Source organism: Epinephelus fuscoguttatus, linkage group LG15, assembly GCF_011397635.1.
Source record: "Epinephelus fuscoguttatus linkage group LG15, E.fuscoguttatus.final_Chr_v1".
Classification (NCBI taxonomy): Eukaryota; Metazoa; Chordata; class Actinopteri; order Perciformes; family Serranidae; genus Epinephelus; species Epinephelus fuscoguttatus.
Window position 1 is genome coordinate 41,558,386 of NC_064766.1, and position 22,469 is coordinate 41,580,854.

Below are 22,469 nucleotides of genomic sequence, written 5' to 3' on the forward strand. Positions count from 1 at the left end.
TTATAACACAGCAGATAATAACTGAGTCTTAATAACCTGAATGAAAATGGATCACAGGTTCAGGCCTGACACGCTTTGTCTTTATGATGAGTTATGAAATGTTCCTGTGAGATGGTACATCACAGACACATGAAAATTCACCAATATGGCCCCAGTCCTCCAGACGGGGGCGCTATAAATAAAGGTCAACTTTAAACAGTGAAACTCCTACACTGAAAATGTGACTGACTTGAAACAGGACACACACGTCCAGCTTAACATGCTCTGCAAATAAAGCCTCAAGAACCAGGACGGTCCGTCTGACTAGATTTAGTGTCATTTTGAATTTTTGGAAAAATAAATTTTGACATCTCCTCCTAAACCGTACGTCTGATCTGTATTAAATCATCTGTGGATCATTTTTAAACGCAGCTGATCAAAAGCTTGTTGATGTCTCGTTGTGTGTTGAAGACATTGACCAGTGAACTTTAGAGGGGGCGTGGACCATACTCCATAACTGTTCAACCAATCATAAGGACATCTGCAGGAAATGCCAACATATGTACTGTCAATACACCCTGAAGGTTTCATTCAAATCGACCACTAGGGGGCGCCACAAATGCAACAAATGACCAACCAGATATACGTCAGAGAATTGAACCATGTGTCTAAAATCATTTTGAAATGGCTCAACAGGGGGCGCCACCACTTCCAAACAGGTGGCCAAAATTTGGCTGTTAACCAGTGACAGTTTGTCCGAGTTGAAACCATTTCCCTCAGTGGAAACAAAGCTTTGATTTACTTTAATTTCACAGATAAGAAACAAGTGAATACGAAAAGAGCAGTCGCACACATCCAAAAAATGAAAAAGGTACTGGACTAAATGAATAAAACTGAAAAGACAAAGAATAGTCCTCACACTCCAGCTCCCTTTAGGTGCATTTATTCCACCAACCTGGAGTGACGTTTCAGGCCACAGGTGGCACCAGATAAGAAACAATAAATTGTGAAGACAATAAAGCCTCCACACACTGTGTGTGATTTATCCTGGCTGAAATATGAGCAGAGCAAATCTCTGCTAGCTGCTAGGCTAATTTATACAATGTAAAATGCCATAGGCTTGTGCTAATAACGTTAGCATGTTGTATTTGTTTGGAAAACGTGTTTAGTATAAGACAGTTGTTTTGTCAGTGAACCTTGTGAGCTGTAACAGAGCTGAACTGTGTAACGTTACCTTTGTTACATGTTGCTGTTGTCCCTGGTTTTATATGAGTACAGAGAAGTCCGCTAGCCGCTAGGCTAATTCGTACAATGTAAAATGCCATAGGCTTGTGCTAATAACATTAGCATGTTGTATTTGTTTGGAAAACGTGTTTAGTATAAGACAGGTGTTTTGTCAGTGAACCTTGTGAGCTGTAATGGAGCTGAACTGTGTAACGTTACCTTTGTTACATGTTGCTGTTGTCCCTGGTTTTATATGAGTACAGAGAAGTCCGCTAGCCGCTAGGCTAATTCGTACAATGTAAAATGCCATAGGCTTGTGCTAATAACGTTAGCTTATCATATCTGTTTGGAAAAAGTGTTTGTCTGTGAATGCTGCGAGTTATAGTGAAGCTGATTTGTGTACTTGTGTTTGAAATTGATGCTATTAAGCCATGTTTACTGTGTGTTTAATGTGTGTTTACTGTGTGTCTACTGTGTGTTTAATGTGTGTTTAATGTGTGTCTACTGTGTGTTTAATGTGTGTTTACTGTGTGTCTACTGTGTGTTTAATGTGTGTTTACTGTGTGTCTACTGTGTGTTTAATGTGTGTTTAATGTGTGTTTACTGTGTGTATAATGTGTGTTTAGTGTGTGTTTAATGTGTGTTTAGTGTGTGTTTTGAATCAACTAAACTTTACAGCACTTCACAGAAACTCCGCCCCCCACTAGTGTGTTGGAGGTGTAACTGCAGAGTGACACAGACACACCACCACACGAGTATAAATGTTCCTTCTATCTGAACTTCAACATGACTGAGTTTACGGAGATAAATAAAAACACTAACCCGCCCTGAGCAGAGAGTTCTGCGACCAGGTGAACCCACCAGATACACTTCTGATTTTACACTTTGACTGAATTAATGTTTGTTGCTTCTTCCTACAGTCGCTTTCACTTTGCAGTTTGTTGTTTTTCTTCTGCCATGTTTTCACTGTCTAGCTATGAGACAACTCTGCGAGACGACAACAGGCGTCACAGAGTGCGTCTGAGCTAACAAACCATCTCCATGGAAACTGTCACTGCTGTAAAATCTCTTTCAATGCAGTAAATGAGTTTTTCCTTAACTAAGGAAACCCTTTATGGGATTCTGTGCAACTGTGTGGGTCCCTGAGCTGAGGAGAAACTCTACATGAGTTGCTTTTTATAATATACATGTTTATAATGACCCCTGCTCGTGTGCGTGCACACAGCAGGCAGAATAGAAAGCAGTCTAACTCACCACAGCACAAACTGAATCTGTCTGTTTAAGCTGAGTGAAGCTGATGGATCTGATCCAGAGTCAGTCTGTCAGCCAGCTGCTGATTGAATCAGTTCAACGTGTCGCGACAAGGACGCCGTCCTCATTAAGCTGCAGAGACATCACATTTGAGACACAGAGAGACGGAGGGCGCAGCCTGAGGACAAACTCTGCTCTCAGGTCTGATGGATCATCAGTCTGCAGCAGCTCTGACACTCAGAACAACCGGCTCCACAGAGAGGAGCGGACTGCTGCTTTAAACACGTCCACCTCACGTCTCAGCGTCCTCAGACAGAAGCAGAGTGATCTTAAGTAAATTTGGGACACAATGAACTAATTATAGCTGATCTGGGGACAGCTGGTGCGCCACGATGTAGGCTAACTGCCACACAGCAGCCGTTAATAATGACAAGCAGCCGGGTGCACAGAGCCGGAAGGAATTCACACATTCACAGAGTGGACGCCGCACAGAAGACACAGAGTCCACCACAGTCCATAAGAGTCCACCAGAGTCCACCAGAGTCCACCACAGTCCATAAGAGTCCACCACAGTCCATAAGAGTCCACCACAGAGTCCACCACAGAGTCCAGCACAGAGAGGAGGGAGACTTTGACACCTTCATACACCGTCTTTGAGTCATCACACCCAGAGTTCACTACTGCAGCAGCATCCAAAGTCTCAGTCCATCACAACACCTCCACCTGCTCCACTTCCTCCACCTGCTGCCCGTCCCACAGCAGATCCTCCTCCTCCTCCTCCTCCTCCTCACAGAGACATCCATAACCAGACCCCACTCTGACAGTACCTCACCCCAGGACCAAGCACTGACCCTGGGCTTCCTCCACGGCTGACCCCCCTCAGTTTGTTCCCTGTCACCACTCTGCTGGATGTAACTACCTTTAGTTACTCCAGTACATCAGGTACCTGTACTCTACCTGAGGATTTCCACTTTCTTGTTTTCTCCTTCCACTCCTCACACTGTACTTTTTACTGCACTACATTTATCTGATTACTTTAGTTACTTTACATTTAAATAAAGACTCAAAGAACACACAGCGAGTACTTTTACTTTAGATACTTTAGTTACATTTAGCTGATCGTACTTGTGTACTTTTACTCAAGTAGGAATTTGGATGCAGGACTTGTCCTTGTAATGGAGTATTTTCACTCAGCTGTATCAGTACTTGTACTTGTAGATCTCAGATTTAGTCTCTGATCGATAACTGATCGCTTTGATCAGATTAACGGGAGTTAAACGAACTTTTCCGACAGTGTGTGTCTTCAGTGTGTGTCTTCAGTGTGTGTCTTCAGTGTGCGGCTGCAGGTTTCTGCACAACTTCACGCGTGTTTCACAACCTGCTTAAAGAAAGTGCCCGGAGAGAAGCGGCGGAGTGTCGGTCTGCACACCGAACTTTACTAAAACACCGGAAGTGTTTTATGTAGTAATAAGTTTAGAAAGAGAGACACTCACCCAGAAAGTCCATGAGAGACGCAGGTTAACTCATGTCTGTGTGTGAACACTCATTCAGTCTGAGCGCAGTTTCACTCTGTCAACACACAACAGCCTAACACACACACTTCCGACCTGGACCTTCAAAATAAAGGTCCTACAGCCGGAAACGAGCTGAAGAGTTAAAGGTATTCAGTCTGCACACATCTGTTCATACTTAAAGCAGCGATACTGTCAGTTTAAATGGCAGCTTTGGTTCTCCTTGTGTATTTCTCCCCTTAGTGCTGATTTTAGGTCACTACTACTTTGTTCTATTTTAGTGTTTTATTTGACGTCAATTTAAAATATCTGAACATGTGTTTCCATATTTCCTGTGAGGAGAGGACAATATTTCATCATGCAGGTCTGTGTTGTATTCTCACAATAAAGCTGAACCTTAAAATCAACAGAAACAACCAAAAACACAAAGTGAAAGAACTATTTTTAATAACAATTTAAAAAAAACTCATCCATCTTAATTTATAAAAACAAAATTAATATAAATGCATAAGAAATATTCAACCTGAGGTAATTTAATATATACAACTTTAGAATTGTACGTTTTTTATTTTTTTTAAATTAAATTTTATTTGTGTTCTCCTACCTGATTTTCCACTAGTGTTATGCTGCAGTGACATGTAAATATACTGTGGGGATAAAAACTAATATTTAATCTTATTTTTAAAGTATAAATAAAATTATGATAACAGATAACGTTCTCATTATAAGATGGCAGTGGAGTTGTGGTAACAGCTTCAAGGTTAAAAACAAAGAAGACCAAGCAGATAAAACTACTTTTAGACAAATAATGCAGCCTTCAGTCAACAAGAGGACGTTATTGTGTTGTTCATTAAAACAGATATTAATTTGGTAACTTGGCAGCTGACCTGTTGATCTCTCTGCTGTAGTTTGAGTTGTTTTGGTTGTGTGAGTTTGTGTCTGGTTTATCTGGTCATCTATTTGTATTGTGTCATTAATTTAATCACCCTTTCATAATCCTCACTCTCACTGACGCTCATGTGAGTCCTGTTGTTTGAAGATGTGCTGCGATGAGATGTGGCTTCAGGCGACAGGTTCACAAATGTCAGAATGTTTTATTGTGGTGTTTGTGGACTGAATCCAGGTTGTTTGAAGGCTTTTATTTTGAAGGCCAGTTTGCAGGATGTGTGGGTTTTATTGTGGAGGTGCTGACAGGTGGAAGGCAGACTGAGGAATGCAGCAGATCCAGAGTCAGTCTGAGCTTCACCTCAAACAGAGCTCCAGACTGAAACAACAGAGACAAACTTTAGCATCTGTTAGCACCTATCAGCATCTGTTAGCACCTGTTAGCATCTGTTAGCACCTATCAGCATCTGTTAGCATCTGTTAGCACCTATCAGCATCTGTTAGCACCTGTTAGCATCTGTTAGCACCTGCCAGAGCTACTGAAATGTAACTGACTGCACCTTTAATTCTAAATATGAGTAAAGCAGGTGAGTGACAGTGAGGGGTCGTGACCTTTGGCCTGAGAGGGTGTCACCTGTGCTCTGCAGGTGAGGAAGTGTCTGACGTCCACGACGCCTGCAGCTGTTTTCACACGCAGATCAGTTTCCTGTAATCAGTGATTTTATCTGGTGACATCATGACCTCCAGCCTCAGTGAAACTCTGTCACACTGAGAGGAGAGGTGAAGAAGAGGAGGAGGAGGAGGAGGAGGATGAGCTGCAGGCGTCTTAGGGCTGAGACAGTTAATGAGCAGTCAGTCAACACTGTAATTAGACTGTACGTTCAACACTGGACTGCAATTACAGCTTAGCCACTGTCACTGCCGCCGCCGCCGCTGCTCGTCCTTCCTTGTGTGACAGTTAAACAAGGTGACAGCAGAACGTCAACAAGGAGAAGAAGAAGAAGAGGGTAATAAAAGAGCCTCTCATTTCCTGCTTCATTATTTCACTTCCTCAGATCAGTCTGAACCGTCCAACAGCTTCAAACTCTTTAAAACTCCAGTCTAATCCTGCAACAGAGCTTTGAAACAGGCGAGAGGACCCAGTGAGAGCAGCTAAGTCCCTCTGCACAGGATTCCACATAGAAGGAGCTGCATACATAAAAAAAAATCTACCAGTATAACCAGTATAAATCCAGCATTATAACCAGAATAAATCCAGTATCAAACCCAGTTTTAATCTAGCATGTAAACCAGTATGAAACCAGCATTAAACCCAGTATGGACATATAACGAATCTATTGATAATCCCAGTGTAAATCCACCATTAAAAACAATATAAATCCAGTATTAATCCAGTATAAATCTAATATTACACCCAGTATGAAACCAGTATTAATCCCTGTGTAAATCTGGCATCGAACCCATCAATCTATAATATAAACCAGTGTTAATCCCAGTGTGGATATACAATGAATCTACAGATAAAACCAGTATTACACCCAGTATAAATCCAGTATTACACCCAGTATAAAACCAGTCTCAAACCTGACATAAACACATCAGAGGATAAAACCAGTATCAAAAGTATAAACGACAAGTTTTAAACTCGTCAGAAATCAGAAAGTGAAACTTCTTCACACTCTGCTTTAATCCCAGTACAAACCCAGCTCAAACCCAGTCTAAACTGGTTGTTGGAGGCCTGTCTGTGTGGGCAGACTGGTCACATTAACATATAAATAACCTCCTCCCCTCTGAGCTGGTGGGGGTGGGTGAGGTGGGGGGTGAGGGGATTAAGGGGGTCAGTGAATGAATGAGTTTGTCTGTGGATGAATGAGCAGGACGAGGAGAGACGGAGACGTCTGTCCGTCCACTAACTAATCAATAAACTGATCAATAAACTGATTATTGAATCAAAGTATTGAAACGTCCTGGTTGTTGTTTCCCGTCCAGTCTCACAGCTCCAGACCCCTGCAGCTCTGGGTGGGAATCCCCTCGGCTCAGGCAGCCCACAGGGGGCAGCGGGGTCAGTCCAGCTCCTTCAGACTTACGGACGGATGGACACTGGACGCTTTGTCCTCCAGACATTCCCCGGTCACAGAGACGTTCCCACACAGAGCAGGAAAATTACAGGCTGCACCCGAACGCCTCATTATAGCAGGAAAACATCCACCTGACTCTTCAACACCCAAAATCTGTGGACACTGACTGCAAACTGACCTCACACTGTCTCTGCATCTTATATACAGTTTATATTAATGTTTATATTTTCATTACACTCCTCCTGACGTGTTTTAAATATTTGGAAACTTAAACTGAATTCAAATCAAGTTTAATCAAAGAGCTAAAGAACACAGAGATTTACATGGTGACAGAGACGATAAAAAAGATTCAGATACTTTTATTTTTACCTCACCTGTCACCACTATTCCTATCATCATTATTTATTTAACTGTTGACTAACTTTTATTTTTACACTTTTTTAATATATAAATAAAGACACATTTACACAGGACACTTTCACACGTTCACACAGACACAAATTCACTATGATTAAATATCTGTTAATAATTCAAATCATAACGTCTTCTGCTAAAGTCTGTTACATTTATATCTATAAATAATTTATCACGTTCTCACTACGTCACTGACAAAAAAATGGAATCAGACATCTCTGTAAAATTTTGTCATAAATAGCGCAACGCGTTTTGTGAGGTCACAGTAGCGTTGACCTTTGACCACCAGATTCTACTCAGCTCATTGTGGAGTCCAAGTGGACATTTGTGCCAAATTTGAGGAAATTTCCTCCAGACCTTCTTGACATATTTCATTCACAAGAATGGAAGAACATGAGGTCATAGTGACATTGACTTTTGACCACCAGATTGTAATCAGTTAATCCTTGAGTTCAAGTGGACGTTTGTGCCAAATTTAAATAAACTCTCTCAAAGGTGTTCTTGCGTTTACGAGTTTACATTCACAAGAAAGGAATGGACGCACAGTGACCTTGACTTTTGCCCTGTGACCACCAAAATCTTCTCCGTTTATCTTTGAATCAAGTAGACGTTTGTGCCAAATTTGAAAAAAAAAAATCCCTTGAGGTGTTCTTGAGATATTGCATTCACAAGAATGGAATGGACGCAAGGTCACAGTGACACTGACCTTTGAATATTCAAAGGTCCTGTGGTCAAAGGTCAACGTCACTGTTACCACTGCTGTGACCATGTCTGTGTTAAAGACAGACGTGGTCACAGTGACTTTTGACCACCAAAATCTAATCAGTTCATTGAGTCCAAGTGGCGGTTTGTGCCAAATGTGAGAAAATTTCCTCGAGGCCCCCTTGAGATATTGCATTCACGAGATTGGAATGGATGCAAGGTCACAGGCACCTTGTCTTTTGACCTTTGACCACTAAAATCTAATCAGCTTTTTGGTCCCAAGTGGAAGATTGTGCCAAATGTGAGAAAATTCCCTTCAGGACTTTTTGAGATGTTGCAGTCACAAGAATAAGGCATATGCAAGGTCACATTTTTTTGCTAAGGACCCTCGTGCAAGTCTAAAATAATGTTTCTAATGTTAACAATTGACCTTGACCTTCGACCACCAAAATCTAATCAGTTCATCCTTAAGTCCAAGTGGACAATTGTACCAAATTTGAAAAACTTCACTAAATGTTCTTCAGATATCACGTTCACAAGAATGGGACGAATGCAAGGTCACAGTGACCTTGTCTTTTGACCTTTGACCACCAAAAGCTAATCAGTTTTTTGGTCCCAGATGGACAATTGTACCAAATGTGAGAAAATTCCCTTAAGGCCTTCTTGAGATATGCATTCACAAGAATAGGACATACGGACAACGTTTATAATAATAATAATAATAATAATAATAATGATAATAATTAACCTTGACCTTTGACCACCACCACGTTTGTGCCAAATCTAAAGAAATTCTCTCAACGTGTTCTTGACATATCTCATTTATGAGTATAAGACAGACAAGGTCACAGTGACCTTTGACCACCAAAATCAAATCAGTTCATTGAGTCCAAGTAGATGTTTGTGCCAAAATTGAGGAAACTGGGTGGATAATCTGAAAACACAATGCCTCTGGCCACAGCTATCGCCGGCACAGACACAAAAAAATAAAATAAATGTTGACAGAAACTGCAGCTGTCCGGCTGGAAGTTTACATAGTTAAACCACAGAGTAAAAAATACTCTGTTACGAGTAAAAGTCCTGCATTCAAAGCTTCACTACAGTACTGCTACCATCAAAATGTTCTTACAGTACCATAAGTGGAAGCAGAATAATATGTATTGCATGACTGTATTATAATTATTGATGCATTAATGTGTTCATCACTTTAATGTCGCAGCTGCTAAATGAGCTCATTTTACTGACTTCATACTGCTGGGTAGTTTAATCCATCTAATGAAAATAATTTCTAATAAGTAAGAGATTGCACTACTTGCATTATGTCCAGCTCACACCTGTATAAATGTACATTAAAATTCTCCCACTATTTATTTCAGGTACTGATTTTAAGTATTGTTTATTTTTTTGCTCTAAACTGTGACGGTGAAGTTTCACACCAGAATTAATAAAAGACTCTGTTTATCTAAAATACATCATTGTTTATTATTTATTTATATTTTGTATTAATAATCTGAATCTGTATAAAGTAACTTAAACTGTCAGATAAATGTAGTGCGGTAGAAAGTGCGATAGTTCCCTCTGAGATGTAGGAGAAGTATAAAGATGTCAATGTAAAGTAGCTAAACTTAGACATTAGCAGAGTACTTGAGTAAATGTAGCACCCAACACTAAGATTACATCACGTGTACTTTTTTAGTTTGCGAACAAAACGTTGACGAAGTGACGAAGAACAAGAGACGGAAAGTTTGAACGACTCAACAAAAGCAGTGGAGGTGAAAATATCTAAAGCTACACAGTAAAACAGAGTGTATCTGTGACAGGAAGCTTTAAAGTCTTAAAGGGGAACTCCACATGACGATAACCAGCTGTATAATGTCCTCTGATGATGTCATAGTGATGTCATCAGGGTTATTTTAATCAAGCTCACAGACTGTGGATGTTCTGTCTGCGTATTCAGACACCTATGACAAGAACTGCATCTGTGTTGAAGTACTCTGGCGCAGAGGTGTGGAGTTTTAAAGACGTTCTGTTGCATTGTGGGAAATGTAGGATCCAGGATCCATACAGATACAGGCCTGATGTCCAAACACTGATTCTGCTTTTTTATTCCAGGAAAAGTGAGACATCTGTCTGAGGTGCCCCGCTCTGCCTGGAATACTCTCCAAAACTCCAGGATATTCCAGGAATTCCATGCAGTTAAACTAAATCCAGAGAGTCACAGTAATCCTTGATCGTGCGTCTGAATGTAACTGACACACAAAAACACAACCATCCCACAGCAGTGTTACATAACTGAACGTTCCTGAGCTCTGCTGCGCTCTAATGTTCAGAGCAGCAGCTCACAGCGGTCTGTTGGTTCTTACCTAGCATGGCGGTGGCGCCCTCTGCTGGGAACTCTGGGAACTGTCCCTCTGAGGGGACGCTGACAGTCCTGCGGAGACTTCGACCCTTGGACGAGTCAGTGGGGCTCTCCTGAGCATCACCTGCAGCCTGAGGGAGGAGGGGGGAGTTACTGTGTGTTACAGGACGATAAGCCCACTGAACATCTCAGATTTAGTCCACGTCAGTCTGGCTGTGTTCCACCTGAGTCTCTGATGTATGTTTAATAAATACTAGAATCACCGCCCTGTGGCTGAATGACTCCGCCCACCAGTGACCTTAACCTCTGACCACGAAAATCTGATACGCTCAGTGTTATATCAACAGGTGTAAACCTCGAGTGGATCGTGTGTTGGCTCATGTCTGTCTGTCTGCAGCTTATCTCTCAAACTACTGGACTAATCAGCCTCATATTATGTGTGCACAGTTATCACTGTATGGTGATGGTGATCAATGGTGGTTGCGGTGATTCACAACTATTGAAAATCCTGTTTTCCTGACAGTTTTATTCCATCACAGACTGCGGACTCATCACTCCTCTGAACTGGCCGATAGGAGCTGCTGATGTTTTACAGAAATCAGCTCGGCCCGACAGTCTGTTGCCACGTTTCTTCCTTCATCGTGACTCAAAAACTGACATCTATTAAAATGTTTGGTCTCATTTTGGGCCGAAGCACCTGTAGGTTAATTTAATACCTGATATGTTGTAATCCACTGGATCAGATGTGTGACTAATATTTGATATGATACTGAGTTTATTATCTTCACACACTGCTGATGGTGTTTCTGTTCAAATGTGAAAATCACAGGAGTGAACAGATTTTATATTTAACAGTGTGTATGTTTTGATTCTGCGACAGACATCACCAGTAAACCGGTTTTGTCTGATCAAATAAGGTGTGTGTATCTGTGTGTGTATGTGTGTGTATATCTGTGTGTGTATCTGTGTGTAACCGCAGAGGGTTCTGACCTCATCGTCCTTGTTGAGCAGGATGAGCTGGCTGTCTGTCAGGATGCACAGCTTCCTCTCCCAGGCTCCACTGTCGGTGTACGGACTCTGACCGCAGGAGAACCGGTGAGCCGGAGGACCTTTAACATCTGAAAGCAGAAGACATGACGTGTTAGAAAACACACACACAAATACACAGAGCGGGGGGGAGGAAGGGGGGCAAGTGCAAAAATACCATCAGTGCATTTCAATTCAAACACACAAAAAAGACACACAAACATTATTCAGCGCTGCTCTGCACAGAGAAACAAGGCTGCACGCCTCTGCAGACCAGTCAAGCTGCACCTACAGTTCACATCCATGTCAGTACAGACTCATATGTAACCATGACAACTGACGATGCTTCAAATGTTGCTGCTGAAAAGAAGCTTCACATTCTCAAATATGGACGACGCTTCATACACAGCAGATCTATACAATCAGCACAGTTTCAAGATTAGAGTCACCAATTCAGTATCTGACCAAATGTCTCCCCTTCTGTTCCTGAGATATGACGTTAAAACATGATGATGTCACAGTCATGCTGACCTTTGATTTGATCTTTTTATCCTGTTAGATATCTGTGTGGAGTTTTGTCATAATCAGTGAATGAAAAACATGTTTTGTGAGGTCACAGTGACCTTTGACCACCAGAGTCGAACCAGTTCATCCATAAGTCAATGAGTTGTTTTTCTCTCGTGTTCTTGAGATATCGCATTTACAAGAATGGGACAGATGCAAGGTCACACTGACCTCGACCTTTGACTACCAGTTTCTAATAAGTTCATACTTGAGTTCACGTGGACGTTTGTGCCAAATTTGATTAAATTTCCTCAAGGTGTTCTTGAGACATCGCATTCAAGAGAATGTGACGGACGCATGGTGCCTTTTTTGTTTTTTGCTATAGACCTTCTTCTGAGTCTGAAATAATGTTTCTAATAGTAACAATTGACCTTGACCTTTGACCAGCAATATCTAACGACTTCATTGTTGAATAAAAGTGGACGTTTGTGCCAAATTTTAGGAGATTCCTCAAGGGAATGGGACAGACAAAGTCACAGTGAAACTGACCTTTAACCACCAGATTCTAACAAGTTCATCCTTGATTTCAAGCTGACATTTGTGCCAAATTTAAGGAAATTCACTCAGAGATAACACATTCAAGAGAATAGGACAGATGCAAGGTCATATTTTTTGCTATGGACCCTCTTGTGAGTCTGAAATGATAATAATAATAATAACATTAATAATGAACCTTTGGCCATCAATATCTAACCAGTTCATCGTTGAATTCAAGAAGACTTTTGTGCCGAATTTAAGGAGATTCCCTCAAGACCTTCTTGAGATACTGCATTTACAAGAACGGGACAGAGACAAGGTTACAGTGACATTGACATTTGACCACCAAAATCCTATAAGTTCATTGGTGAGTCCAAGTAGACGTTTGTGCCAAATTTGAAGAAATTCCTTCAAGACCTTCTTGCGTTACTATGTTCACGAGAATGAGACGCACTGCCAGACAACCTGAACACGTAAAGACTTTTGGCCACAGCTAACACCGGCGCAGAGCCATTAAAACACCAACACACAGAGAGGACAGGTGACGGTTTACTGTGTTTAACACCCCAGACCGAGGCTACATCCCATAATAGTTATTAACCACAGCCTAAAACGCTGGTGTGACATTAAACACAGCATGATAACAGCTTCTCCACACCACAGGAACAGACAGTCTGGTGTTTATGAGACACACTGATCAGAAACTGTGTGTGTGTGAATAAACACATGTTGACAAGCGTTTTACTACGAGTCTGTTTTTTATTTTCAGGAACCAAAATATACAAGAAATTATAAATTTATACAGAAAAACACTCAAAGGTCAGATATGTCAGAGCTCCACCTAAACGACTCAGGTTAAGTTTTTTAGCAGAGCTGAGCTCCACGTTGCTCCTCCAGGTTCCTGAGTGACGCTTACACACCTCCGTGAAGATTTCAGTCAAAGTTACTTTAAGGTGAATCTTTGTTGTTTTATTTGATCAGTTTTGGCCTCTGTTATCAATAAGATCTGAGGCCAGAGACCTCCCAGATGCCACCCCACCCACCAATAATACATGACACAAAATCAACCCTGTCACCCAGAAATAACATTTGTTTGTTACTAAACTGCTTTCTTTATTACGTTCTTGTGGCAACGTAATCGCTGCCTGGATCGTGTTCAGAGACAACTTGTCTTTCAGGTAACCAAACATTCATGTACCATGGAGGCTTCGGAAGGTGGCTGGGGGGGACGTGGGGGTACAAAGTGCAGGACTCTTGTCTTAGGTTTAGGCAACACCTTTGACCACCAAAATCAGTTCATTCTTAAGTCTAAGTGGACGTTTGTGCCAAATGAAATTCCCCTACGGTGTTCCTGAGATATCAGGTCCACCAGAATGAGAAGGATGTGACGTCACAGTGACCTTGACCTTTGAGCTCCTAAATCTAATGAATTTATTTTTGAGTCCAAGTGGACATTTGTGCCAAATTGGAAGAAATTCCCTCAAGGCGTTCTTGAGATATTGCGCTCATAAAAATGAGCTTTACAAACAGACCCGAAGCCAAACCCAAAGACATAAAGCCTCTGGACATGGCTACCACCAGCACAGAGGCATAAAATATATATCCCTGTAGTCACCACGTGTGACTGCTGTATGGCTGAACTGTCTATTTTGGCAGAAAACAAATAAAGTACATTGTCAGCGAACATTTTGCTGATGCATTTAATGTCAACGTTTTAGAAAGGTGTGTTAATGAGCAACATTTACACTTAATGTTAATATAAAATATAATTTCCTTGGCATTACGTTTTGCTGTTTCAAATTAGTTGTATATAAATATAATTTCTGAGAGACAGGGCTGCACATGATACACAACATATTAAATACACATAAATATACTTACGGATTTAATAATGATCTGATCTTTCTAGTTGAGACATTAATGTTATTGTGCAGCTGCACACAAACACAGGATCAATTACAATGGACAGATAATGTGAAATACGGGGCTATACTAAATTAACACTCATGATTATTTTCAATATCGATAAATCTGCAGATTATTTTCACGATTAATCGTTTCATATATAAAATGACAAAAAAATTGTGAAAGTTTAATCACAAGTTCCCAAAGTCCAAAATTAGTTTTAAAGTCACTTTGAGTGCGAGCAACATGGTAACAGAGTGTGAGCAACATGGTATCAGAGTGTGAGCAACATGGTAACAGAGTGTGAGCAACATGGTAACAGAGTGCAAGCAACATGGTATCAGAGTGCGAGCAACATGGTAACAGAGTGTGAGCAACATGGTAACAGAGTGCGAGCAACATGGTATCAGAGTGCGAGCAACATGGTATCAGAGTGCGAGCAACATGGTATCAGAGTGCGAGCAACATGGTAACAGAGTGTGAGCAACATGGTATCAGAGTGTGAGCAACATGGTATCAGAGTGTGAGCAACATGGTATCAGAGTGTGAGCAACATGGTAACAGAGTGTGAGCAACATGGTATCAGAGTGTGAGCACACAGTTTGAGCAGAAACAGAGTAGATCCAAGTGCAAGCAGAGGCTATTTGAGTGTGAGCGCAGGGTTTTTGAACGTGAAATCAATAAATAATACTCTCAAACTGACAGACCACTCTCTTGAATAAAGATAGGGATAAATCTCCATAATACTGTAGGTGTCATCCACATAACATCACCACCACCATCACCATCATCATCATCATCATCTAGTTGTGTAGTTCTACAGTCACAGAGACCTTCAGTGGTAAAACCTTCAGTGGGAGATCATCCCCAGTGTAAATGAATGGAAACATCCTCTCAGTGAAAGTGTGTGTGAAGGTGTGTATGTGTGTGTTAGTATCAGGATCAGAGAACGACAGTTTTCCTCCGTTACAGTCCAGATTGACTCTGATCCTCTGGAGCTGCCTCTCAAAGGGGAGAGCAGTGTCTTGATGTGGTGGGGAGACTGCTCTGTATTCACCAGACCAGAACCATATTCTCCATAATCCAGAGTGTATGTCTCCTTTCCTCTGGACAGACTCTGCCAACACACCCAGTTCCCAGTATGTACTGTCTCCAACCTCGACGTCCCAGCTGTGAGTCCCTGAGTTAAAGCCCTCAGAGGACAGACCAGTAGTGTAACCTCTCTGGATTATCAGGAAGCTGCTGTCTCTGTCCTCCTCTCACACTGGTCAGATCTTCAGACAGGATGAGTTCTGGACCAGCAGTGTTTGGGTCCAGGATCACAGGAGTGTAGGAGACCACGTCCTTCATCTTGTTCCAGATGCTGAAGGTCAGGTTGCCCAGGTGTTTGGCCTCGTCTATCAGAGCTCCTGAGAGCAGCTGTGGATCATCCAGCAGGGGGCGCTGCTGGACTCTGTCCACTGCAGCCTTGTAGTTGAGCAGGAATGAGACGTCTTCAGCTCTCAGCTCGTCCTCTGTGGCTCTGACTGTGTCTGAAAGAGCTGCTATCTCTCTGCTCAGAGCCTCCATCTTCTCCTTCATCATCTGACTCTTCTGCTCCTCTTCCTCCATCAGTGCAGCCATCCTGGCCTCCTCTTCCTCTTCCAGAAACTGGTGAAACTTCTTGAACTGCTCCTTAATCTGCCTCTCTGTGCGTCGGGCCTGGACCTTCATGTGTTCTGCTGTTTGATCACACTTCACTTTAACTTGTTCACAGACCTTAAACTTCTCCTTTAAGGGCTCCAGAGTTTCCTCAAGTTCCTTCTTGTGTTGTCGTGCAGCTTCATCGACGGGTCTGAATCTGTGGTCGGCGTGTTTTTCTGAATCTCTGCAGACGAGACACACTGGCTGCTGATGGTCCAGACAGAAGAGTTTGAGTTTCTCAGAGTGCAGACTGCAGAGAGCCTCTGAAGCTCTCTGATCTCTCTCCTGTAAGAAACTCTCACACAGGTTCTTTAGAGCAAAGTTAGGAAGTACTAAGTCTTTTGAGTGCCTTCTCTGACAAACTGGACACTCACGTGCTGGTTTCTCTGTCCACCAGTTCTGCAGACAGTCTTTACAGAAGCTGTGGCTACATGACAGGATGACAGGATCTTTAAACATGTCACAGCAGACAGGGCAGCAGAGATTGTCCTGTAACCTGGACGCCATTTTGTCTCTGAGTGACGCTGTGAACACAGCAGGTCAAATATCCGTCAGTCGTCCTGTCGCTCTCTGGAAGTCAGTCTAAACCTTTCTTCTTGTGAAACTTCAGCAGATTGAAGAGGCAGTGTTCCAGTCGTCCCTCCTGTAGTCGTCCTTTCATGAAATAAAATGTTAAATTTGTTATCGAGGTGAATTTCTCCTCTCTTTGTCAGCGTGTCTCTTCCCAGTGAGGGAGAAAAATAATATCAGGTTCCTGGTTCGTATCAGGTCAAGTTGAGCTTTATCAGTCCAGAGGTCAGTTTAATTGTGTGATAAAACAATATCACTGATAGACCAAGAGTCCAGAAGTCCTTCTGTTAATGATCACCTAAACCTATGATCCTTTATGAGAGTTACTTCCAATATGTTGCTCTGTGACCACTCAGTGACCTCAGTTAGTCCTTTTCTCAGAGCTGCATCACAGATACAAATGTTCCCTTCAAACTTAAAACAGCACAAACCTCCATCTGATCCAGCTCTGAGGTCAGTTTTAATTTAGTTCCCATAATCTCTATTTGGAGCTGTATCATTCCAGGCACATTTATTGACACATCTGCCATCCTCGCCTGACGATATTCCAGACTGGGAATTCTCACGAGGGCTTTGGAGTTGAATAACCTGATGAACTCTGACAAAAACCAATCACATCCAGCACATTACTGAAAGCTACGTTCTCCATATATTGTATAAGAGGATCCCAGATGTGTTAGGAACAAAGTTTTGAGCATGCTAACACCACCTGTATTCAGCTGAATTCAGTCAAGAGATATTTAATGTTCAATTTAATGTAGAGTCTGAGCTGTCATTGGTAGATGCAGCCCATGTGATAATATCCTTCATACAGTCATGCTGGGTTTTAATGCAGAGCAGTCTGAGGGGTCAAAGGTCACTTAGCCTTGTCCACTGCATGTTCCACATTGGTGTTTATTGATGCTCCAAAACTTCTGTTGCTCCTGTGCAAACTGTGTATATGTGTGAGAAACAATAAAGTGTGTTACTTTGAAGATCCTGTACTCCATCAAATATGGGTGGGACATGATTTAGAAATCATTGCATTCTGTTTTTATTTACATTTTGCTGCAATAAACAAACATCTGAGGTGAAAATATCTTGCGGGGGGGGTGAGGGAGAACAGGCTCTGAATGGAGGGAGAGCTAACCACGCCCACTTAGGAGACAGGAAGAGTAACCGTTTTCTTAACATTGGATAAGCCTACGGTGGGGTATCTCCCTTCATCCAGTATCTCTGGCTACACGTTTTGTTACTTGCTCGTGCCCCCCATTGCCCCGAAAAAGGCACATTCTGTATAAACAAAAGTAGGTAGGCGGCATTTTGCTGCACTCCCCGATTTTGTTTTTATACTGCCAATGCTGAAAAAACACTGATTGGGCTTTCCTGCAAATTTGCACAACTCCTATCTAAAGGGGTTTAAGCCGATGACATACTCATCAATTCTCTTTTCCACTGGATTAGCTGATTGTTGAACCTGTTCTGTTCAGGATTTTTGAAGCGGCCCACGTTTCCACCTGTTAGCGCAGAGATATTGTAGTTACAGATGTAACATCAGCGGAGGATGTTGCACAGTGCACAGAGGAAGTAAACTGTGGCTAAACTGCGTGCTGTATTGATTACCTGCAAACTTTTTGTTCTGTTATTACACATACATAAATAACAGCTATGGACCAACTGTTAATGAGACCTCTGCACGCTCTTTCTTCTCCCTGATGACTTTTCATTTGACCTTCCTGCTGTTGCCTTCACCCTGCAGAATACGACACGCTCGCTGGTGTCATCACAGTTTGCATTTCAGGTCAAGAACAACCTGATGTTGTTTGGTTCTAGCTGGGAGCCAGCTCTTCAGGTTCTGACCCAGTTTGTTTTTGGTTGAAACGCTCTGAACGGTTCAAAGTTAGGTGCAGGCACCAGATCAGAGCCAGTTCCATTAAAAAAAAGAGGTTATCAGGAGGATAATAACGAGGCCGTTTGTTTCCTCCCTAACATCACAAATAGACGTTCAGAGACAGCACCACGACTGATTTTACAGTTGTCATGTGTTCCTTTAATTTCACTGCAAAAAAAGGAAAAGAAACGGCTAAAAATTTCACAACAAGCACTGTAATATCTTTTAGAAAAGCTGCTGTGAAATCAGACATGGCAGGTGGCAACAGTCCCAAAAAATGTCTGCAAAATCCTGGAGGGACTCAGTAATTGTGTATGTCTACATGTACGTGTGTATATAAAGGATTTAAAGGGTTAACACATGAATAAAACATCTGGGTAAACAGATTTATGATGTCAGAGGCGGCAGCTCAGAGTGGACAACCTGCAGAGCTCAGACTGAACCTGCAGAGGGCGCTGTGGCTCTAAACTTCCTCCTGAGCAGCTGTTTACCTGCTGCTCATCACTCCAGAGGAGGAGCAGGAGGAGCAGGAGGAGGAGGATTAAAAATGAAAGTGATGTCTGGAGGAATCAGCCGAGCCGTCTGATCTCAGCTGACACTCTGTCGCACTCAGCAGAGCAGACTCAGCAGAGGTCAGAGGTCACGTCACTGTGTGTTAGACAGCAGCAGAGGACATTGACTCTGCTCCAGTCTCATATGAGTCTGTCACACAGGCAGGTTTCTGTTGAAACACTGAATGTTTCTGGAATATTAATATTCTTTTGACGCGAAGTTCGAGACGTGAAGATCTAAGTAGACGGTTAAATAAAAAAATAATAAAATAAAATAAAGTAAAATATGAGGGAGGCCTAAAAAAATAAATAAGATTAAATTAAAAAAATAAGAGGATGCCTCAAAAAAATAAGCCCTGGATCTCAATATGCAGTTAAGTTAAAAAGAAAAAAACAAGTGTGAGAGAAGAGGCCTAAAAAATAAATACAGTAGAATAAAATAACATTTTAAAAAAGCCCCAGAACTAAATTGGCTGTTAGATAAAATAAATAAATACATAAAATTAAATGAAACTTAAGAGAAAAGAGGCCTAAAAAAATAAACTAAATGAAATAAGAAAAAAATAAGAAGAGGCTTCACAAAAAAGCCCTGGATCTAATAGTGTGTCTTTTCTTTCATGCATTTAATCTCTCAAAAATAACGTGATATTAATCAGAAGTATTTTGGGTCCACTGTGTCTCATTTCATGTGCTCACGTGCACGAGAGAGAGAAAGCGCAGCAGTAATGACTTCATGTAGCAGCTGGTAAAAGTGGAGCTCATTTTAAGTGCTTTACATTCTGCTGAACAGTTTCGTCTGAAATCACACGTCATCATTTATTAGTTGATTTTCTTATGTTTTAATTTTCCACTGTAAGTCTTCAGAATAGCAGACAAATAAATGCAGTGGAGTAAAAAGTGCGTCGTTTAAAGTATAAAGCTGCATTAAATGAAAATACTCAGTTACAAGTACCTCAGAGTTTTAATGATGGCAGTTACAAAGTCTTCTGTTTCTACTCAATACTAACAGGCTGTGTGTGTGTGTGTGTGTGTGTGTGTGTGTGTGTGTGTGTGTGTGTGTGTGTGTGTGTCAGACAGTAAATCAGTGTTAAGTGTTGAACAAAAGCTCCGTCTGTTTGTGTGCTGCGTCCTGTCGACTGGGACGAGTAAACAGACGGTGCTTTCACTGTGTCAGACTGTGCTGGGAGCATTCAGCGTTTGTTTAGTTGGATAAACACTCCACACACACACACACACACACACTCTCTAATTGATAATGATGGACTTCTGATTGCAGAGTAAACTGTTGCGTCTGCTGCAGTTGCTCTCCGTCTGACAGGAGGACGCTGTCACAGGAAGCCGTCAGTCCTGGATGTCCCGACAGGTCGTCTGATGTTATTTACACCGTGAGTGTTTCTCTCGCACTAAGTGATGTGAATCGATGACGGCGAGGCCGCAGGCTCCAGTGTTATTGATGCAGAGATACAGTAAAGCAGCTCAGATCTTTATCTCCGCTGTCGTCTCCATCTTCACAGTTGGTTTTAAAGCCTCGAGTGTTTTTAGTCGTCAGATTCACAGAACATCACGCCAACGCTGCTTTTCTATTCATGCAAAAATCATATATTAATATGCTTGATGTTGTTTACTACACCTGTTCACACCTCAGCTATAAACACTGTTACGTCTCTCAGCGCAGAACCTCCATCAGAGATCTGCTGTTTAAATGCTGAGATGAGCAGTTATGACCCAGTAAAAGATTTTATCCCTGTGCTGTCAGTTACATTCATTTATTCACAAAACAAACCATAAACTGTCACTGAAATAACTTCACATAACAGACAGTTAACGTCTATCTACCAGTCTCAGCAGGTTTAACACGGCATGATGAGGAGTTCAACCCTGAGGAGCTGAAAACCTTTTTTGTTTATTCCTCAGAAATGTTTTCCCAAATTCCTGCGAGGTGAAACGCCGTGGACGCATGAAATTTTCACCAGTGACTGGAGTCGAGTGTAAATGCTGTTTAAGAAACATGACGTCATACGGACAGATGAGAGCGCCATTATTAAACATTAAATTCTGGAAAGGCCACGCCCCTCACGATGCAAGTCTGACTGACTTGAAATTTGACGCACGTGTTCAGCTCAGTGTGCTCTATGAAAAAGTGTCAAATAGATTTTCTGCCATTTTTAATTTTTTGAAAAACACATTGTTGACCCCTCCTCCTGAGGCGAAGGTCCGATCTGTTTGTGGATGACTAGACTCACAAGTCAGTCTTTAGACGCTTTGCTTAACTACAGACTGATGACTTTCTCCCTGATTTTGTGTTTAGATGGGCGGATACAATTTCAGAGTTTAAAAAAACTCCCTACGTTGCAGAACCAATAGTAAATCTGCAGGGCGGTCCTTCGGTGGCTCGCTGAAGTGGTACAAAATGGCTCAGCTGTGCTTGCAGAAAACGCCGTCAAAGTTAGTGGATGTTTGTCACGTTTGTGGCGACACATTCTCGCCAACTAAAAGAAACAAACATAATCTTTTACAAGGCCATGACTCATCCGTCCGGCCGGACTATAACGTTAGAGGGAATCGCCTTGTTGTTTACAAATACTTCCGGGTAGAAAACCAGCAGAGCTTTTAGCTCTATATATAGCCTATATATCACATTTTTCACATCACTGTATCACCGTTTGGACTAATCCGATGTTTGTAAAGTCTATAAACACAATGACTGAACAAACATTACTATTTCTGTGTGCACGTTTAGCTGGGCTAACCGTTAGCTGTTAGCCGTTAGCGGTGTCTGTAATAGGTAATAACTCATTAAACAGTCCATGAAAAAATATCTTTTCCAGCGGATATCTTAGTTACAACATGATTGAGCTAGCAAAGCAGTTTTGTGTTGCTATGTGTGGTATTTATTCAGTTTTGGGAAATCACGATGTCTAGAAAGCATCAGTGGCAGCAGCTAACAGCAGCAGCAAAGCTAACATCAGGATGTCATCTGTAAAAAGCCTCCCGTTGTCGGATACGACATGAAACTACTCCAGTTAGCTCAATCATGTTGTAACTAAGACATCTGCTGGAGAAAATATTTTCTTTACGGATGAGCACACGTTTGATAAAACAGAGTTAAATCTCTCGGCATCCATTTTCAAGCTCTCTGTGTGTTTGTTTCCTTGCGGACGAGAAAAGGGGGAGTGCACATTTCCCAGAAGGCGTGTCCTTTTCAAAAATGCAAGAGGCTTGCTTTGTTGCCGGCCGTTTTCTTCGGTGTGTTAAACACACTTTAGAAAGGAGTGTCCCCAGACGATCAGAAGGCGGAGATCTCTGATTGTCTGGTGGCGAGACTAGTGGATGACTGTAGAGCGCCCCAGAGATGAGTTAGCATGTCACCACTCACAGTTCCCTCTTATCAGAGTCAGAGAGGTTTTGTTTCACATGTCT

At 41.8% G+C, this 22,469-nt stretch overlaps 1 protein-coding gene and 1 pseudogene across 5 annotated transcripts in view; both read right to left on the reverse strand.

Annotated features, from left to right (window-relative positions):
• The window catches only part of rasal2 (RAS protein activator like 2), a 114,825-nt gene that overhangs the window by 55,352 nt on the left and 37,004 nt on the right, over positions 1 to 22,469 (reverse strand). For 4 of the 5 annotated variants that reach the window (XM_049599510.1, XM_049599508.1, XM_049599507.1 and 1 more), the window contains exons 2-3: positions 11,394 to 11,521; positions 10,408 to 10,534 (exon numbers count right to left, since the gene is read on the reverse strand). In XM_049599510.1, the coding sequence (XP_049455467.1) occupies positions 10,408 to 10,534; positions 11,394 to 11,521 (255 nt within the window). Of the gene's footprint in view, positions 1 to 3,947; positions 4,039 to 10,407; positions 10,535 to 11,393; positions 11,522 to 22,469 lie in introns of those variants that run through there. The other variant, XM_049599511.1, reaches the window with a different exon arrangement.
• On the reverse strand, positions 14,249 to 16,771 carry LOC125902876 (nuclear factor 7, brain-like; annotated as a pseudogene).